Raw genomic sequence first — 4525 nt, forward strand, 5'->3', positions numbered from 1 at the left:
AGAAACTAATTGATGCACCTTCACTTTCTCATCTCGAATATGCTCAGGTGTAAGAGAAATAGGTTTCTCCATAGCAATGAGGCAAAGAATCTGCAGTTGGCAAGAATATATGTCTGTTCCATCTTAAAGAAAAATGATAAACAAATTGGAGGGACTGTTGTGAATAAATTTATATATCTATCATTTTAATATTATCTACTCTAACTTGATTTCAAGTATTCATCCACAAATACATGCGAATTTTTACAAAAACTAGCTCCAAATCATACTGCATAACTCACTAGGACAGTCTAGCACTTCAATTGTTGCCAATCCAAAGTATATAGGCTTTTTCACACCACCATTTCCGTGTTTAAAAGAAGAGATGACCACTTTTAAGTAGACAGAAGGGATAGACTAACATGTTTATACCTCTTCTGCCAATGATTTGAAGACATGAGAAGGAACAATGATTTGAAGACATGAGAAGGAACAATCCAAAGTATATAGGCTTTTACTGATAGGAATCCTATAAAATTTCTGGTATTTCTTCATTCTCTTTGACATCTCCATGAATGTAGGATGATTGCCCTTTCCTTTGGCCATCCTTACTACTTGTCTTTTTTAGTATGCAGACTTAAATATTTATAGTTTTTCTAAATTTATCGGCGCTGTGGTGGAACATTTAACTAGGAGGGGTCGACTAATTGATCGACCACTCAAATCACACCAGTACCACTATTACATACTACATCATTGTGTGTTGGATCAACAATATCTTGTATTTTACCTACCCTAAATAATACAAAGGTAAATTGTGCAATGCCTACTCAGTTTTCCTGAATATGTGCTCAGTAAAACTGTGAGTGTGAAATTGTTATTTCCTTTCATAAATTCAGCTGCTTGTTGGGATTTTTACATCAAATTCTGTGTCGGTTAATAAATAATTTATAAGTGAGAGAATAGAAAAGAAGAGAATGTGTGCCTTTAAAAGAGAGATGCAATTGAACTATGCTCCTGAAACAACTTTGGCAACAGTACTCTGCAGCGTTGTAACTGAATCCACAGCAGACTTCACAAACCAACTGATCCCCACTTTCAAACGGTGCTCGTCTGTAGGCAATCTCGCCAAGTATGCTATTTTCCTCACTGCATAAGAACAAATAATAATAATAAAAGTGGTAAGAAGATAAAAATCAAAATGGGAAAGCAAAACCACTGGACAAAAGGAGGGCGGATTTTACCAGTATGACCTATAGGACCTTCCAAGGTTAGCCCCTCCAAGAAACTTGGTGAAATAGCAGCATCATTTCTCCCAAGAGTCATCATCTCACCTAAATTCTGGAATCTGACATCCAAATTGGGCAGGTTAGATAAATTGATGCTTTTTTAAAGGTAATAAAATGTGAGCTTTTTTTTTGAAACACAAGGGACATAATACAAACAAACACTACACAACAATTTTCAGTGGCAGTCACTATCAAATACTCCATAGATGGTAAACATAGAAGAATCGTGGACTTGCCTACATATAATATGTTCATACCATCCATCAGTCAATGTCATGCCCTCAGACCTTGCAAACATGAAGATGTACACAGACATGTGCAGAGAGAGACAGAGAGAGATCCTATCATCCTGATGTTGAACAATAGGATATCATGAATGTTCATGACTACAGCCAGCGAGATTACCCACAAGGACCACAGCCCATGATACAGAATTAAAAATGCTACTCCAGAACACACAATATAGTATGATACTAAAACAGAAACACATACTCTTACCAATAGAAAATTAAACCCCGATTTTGGGGATTATGCCAGGCTTTTCCTGACACATTTTGCAATCACATACTTTTGTAGATTCTAAAGAACAAGGATCACTAAAATATTTAGATGTAAGCTAGTTGTCAACATAGGTTGTGAGCATAAATTGCTTTTGGTTGTCTGAGTATTGTTGATGCATATCAGTATGAGGACACTGATTCACCTTAGGAACCGCCAAAATCTAAGATGCACTGAAACTTAATGCTTGTTTTCTTCGTTTTTTTATCAAGTCTCATGGCCAACAAAAGTAGGCTTTTTACTTTTGTTTCAATATATCTGCACCAACAAACACAACGTACAGAGAATTTTAGAGGCTTTCAAAACATGAATTATGAATATTTTGTTACATATATCTCCTCATTTTTTACGTCATATCTCTTAAATATGGTGTCTAAGTCGGGTAATACATTCTTCTAACTAATCTGAACTCAGTCCTGATTTCAAATTTCTAAAGCAGCAAAATAAAATGATGTAGATGTATAGTACATGACAAATAAAGATGACTATAAATGAGGGATGTCAAAAGATGCCTCATCTTTTGTCGAAAACGAGAGACACTGCATTGTTTGATCTTGATATTAGACCAATATCAACCCATTACCCATTCTGCAAGAACACTACAACCCGGTGCAGCAAAACCAGTGTTCCACTTTAGTGTCACCAGTAACAAATCACAAGTGTGCTTGTTAATTTCTTTGTACATATATGTATATATATATATATATATATTTTAGTTCTAATGCATTATTAGTTGCATATGTGCAGATCATCTGATACTGATTCATTTAAACCAAATTACAAAGGGACTTGGTGATAACAAGACCTATACAAACGCGTTAAAAAAAACCATGTTCTAGACACATAAGAGTGATTTAAATAATTTCTCAGACTTGTAACAATAACAAAGTGAAAAACTGTAAACTTAATGATATTGTGAAATGCTTTAGAAGATTATCTTTGAGGAATGTGTTTCAGTTCCAAACCTAAATGGCATCAAAGGTCGGTCATTGATTGCAGCCCAAAGATTCCAACCAGTAAAATCTGCTTGCTGGAAAGCTACCTGAGAAGAATATTACACATCATTGTTAGCCATGAAACAGGTAACAAATTACATCCACGGACGCATAGAAGATATCAAGAAAAGTTCCATTTAATATTGACAAAAATGCACAAGGTCTCACAATACTAGCAGGACAATTTACTTATTATACCTGTGTTGTGGCTGGAAGTAGTCTCCCATTGGAGTCTCTCAGTGAAGAAGCATCACCAATTGAGAATATGCGTGGATGGCCCTTGACACGGAGAGTATCATCTGTTTCTGCTTGGCCCCTGGCATTAAGAGGAAGCTCATGGGGCTTGTCACAGGATTCTAATAAAGGAAGTAAAGGTTTAGACCCAAGAGTCCATAATACTAGATCGGCTTCCAGTGTTTGATTTTGTAAGCCTTTTTTAGCAGGCTCCAGCTCCAGAATTAGTCTTTCAGAATCATGAGCTTCTGCAATGTGCACCACTCCAACATTCTTTTTGAAATCACTAGCTCTTGATATAGAGCAGACAAAATAACCCAATAAAAGTTGAACCTTTCTGGATGAAAGAACCTGGCAAAAAAAAGCAAGCAGTGCTGTAAATTTGAGAAATAGTGGTGTGTAGATATTAACATAACACTTGCTGTGGCTGATACATTTCAGTCTTCATATTCATCCCTTAGCACAATTATCTATTTTCTACATATTTTTTTTTTATAAAAAATCAAAAAATTATTAAAAAAAAGTCAATCCCCAAAACCCCCCAAGTTATGTTTTCAAACAAGATTTCGAAGTTACAGTCGCATTTTGAAAACACGACTTCGTAAAATAGAACACAGATTTGAAATATAAGTTTTAAACTGCTTGGATTTGAAAATTTTCTCTTAAAAATGTTAGGTAAAAAACACTAAGGAGCATAGTTTATCTTGAAATCTTAGAGCAGCCATGAACTTTGAAAGTTTTCATCAAACTTGGACTTGAAAACTAACATTAGTGCCCCATGGCTTATCTCATAAGCACGCTTCTAAGTGAGAACGTCTATCCTAACAATGCTTGCTCACAAAACTAATTTAATCACAATCAATCAATCCAATCATGCTAAAACTAATTTAAAATCCTACAACTCAGTTATAGATAGTGAGAAAACACGCATCGATTAGTTTGAAATGAAGGCATTGAGGTCGTTGTCTAACCTTAAATCAATGAAATAACTGTCAACATTAAGTCTCTCAGAAGTCTGTAGACACCCCATTTTTGACCGTCCTCAAGACTTGGGCGTCACTGTTTAAACACACGGTGATCTTCCATGTTTGTGTTCGTTTGGAGTTCCCGGAGGCCTCGACTCGCGCGCCTTGCCTCAGGATCCCCGAAGTCGACCGTTTAGTGTCTGGTTTTGCACCAAACACTTGCATCTTGCCCTTGAGAGGCAGAGTGGGGCTTGTAGACCATCCCCACCCATCACCGGCAGTGGCTAGATGCCACCGGCTGGTTTTTGCTGCCACCGGCAATATAGTTTGCCGGCCGGCACTCTTTGTTGCCGGTCAGCACTATTTTGTGCCAGTCGGCACTTTGTTTGGCCAAGATGGCATTTTTTGCCGCCCGATTGCTGTTCATCTGCTTTTGCAGATATTTTTGGACAGCTGTATAGCTTTTGCTCCCCTCCATACACGTGTATGGAGGGATCTCCCTCTT

The 4525-nt window shown here is 37.0% G+C and overlaps 1 protein-coding gene across 1 annotated transcript; it reads right to left on the bottom strand.

The window, feature by feature from the left end:
* Positions 1-640: 640 nt before the first annotated feature.
* LOC114305613 (alternative NAD(P)H-ubiquinone oxidoreductase C1, chloroplastic/mitochondrial-like) lies at positions 641-3509 on the bottom strand. Its single transcript, XM_082889330.1, has 5 exons — positions 3474-3509; positions 3020-3406; positions 2792-2868; positions 1224-1327; positions 641-1128 (listed from the first exon to the last, which is right to left on the bottom strand). The coding sequence occupies exons 1-5, from the start codon at positions 3507-3509 to the stop codon at positions 989-991; spliced, it is 744 nt and encodes a 247-aa protein (XP_082745456.1). The 3' UTR covers positions 641-988.
* Positions 3510-4525: the final 1016 nt, after the last annotated feature.

The sequence above is a fragment of the Camellia sinensis genome, chromosome 9, assembly GCF_055761805.1.
Source record: "Camellia sinensis isolate YWXY chromosome 9, ASM5576180v1, whole genome shotgun sequence".
Classification (NCBI taxonomy): Eukaryota; Viridiplantae; Streptophyta; class Magnoliopsida; order Ericales; family Theaceae; genus Camellia; species Camellia sinensis.

Bases quoted from the DNA above. Each gene is read 5' to 3' on its own strand.
- LOC114305613 (XM_082889330.1), bottom strand. From the start codon at position 3,509: ATGAATATGAAGACTGAAATGTATCAGCCACAGCAA. The intron at 3,407-3,473 runs GTGTTATGTTAA...TTTTTTTGCCAG, and splicing joins AAATGTATCAGCCACAGCAA to GTTCTTTCATCCAGAAAGGT. The intron at 1,129-1,223 runs GTAAAATCCGCC...GTTCTTATGCAG, and splicing joins AGGTCCTATAGGTCATACTG to TGAGGAAAATAGCATACTTG.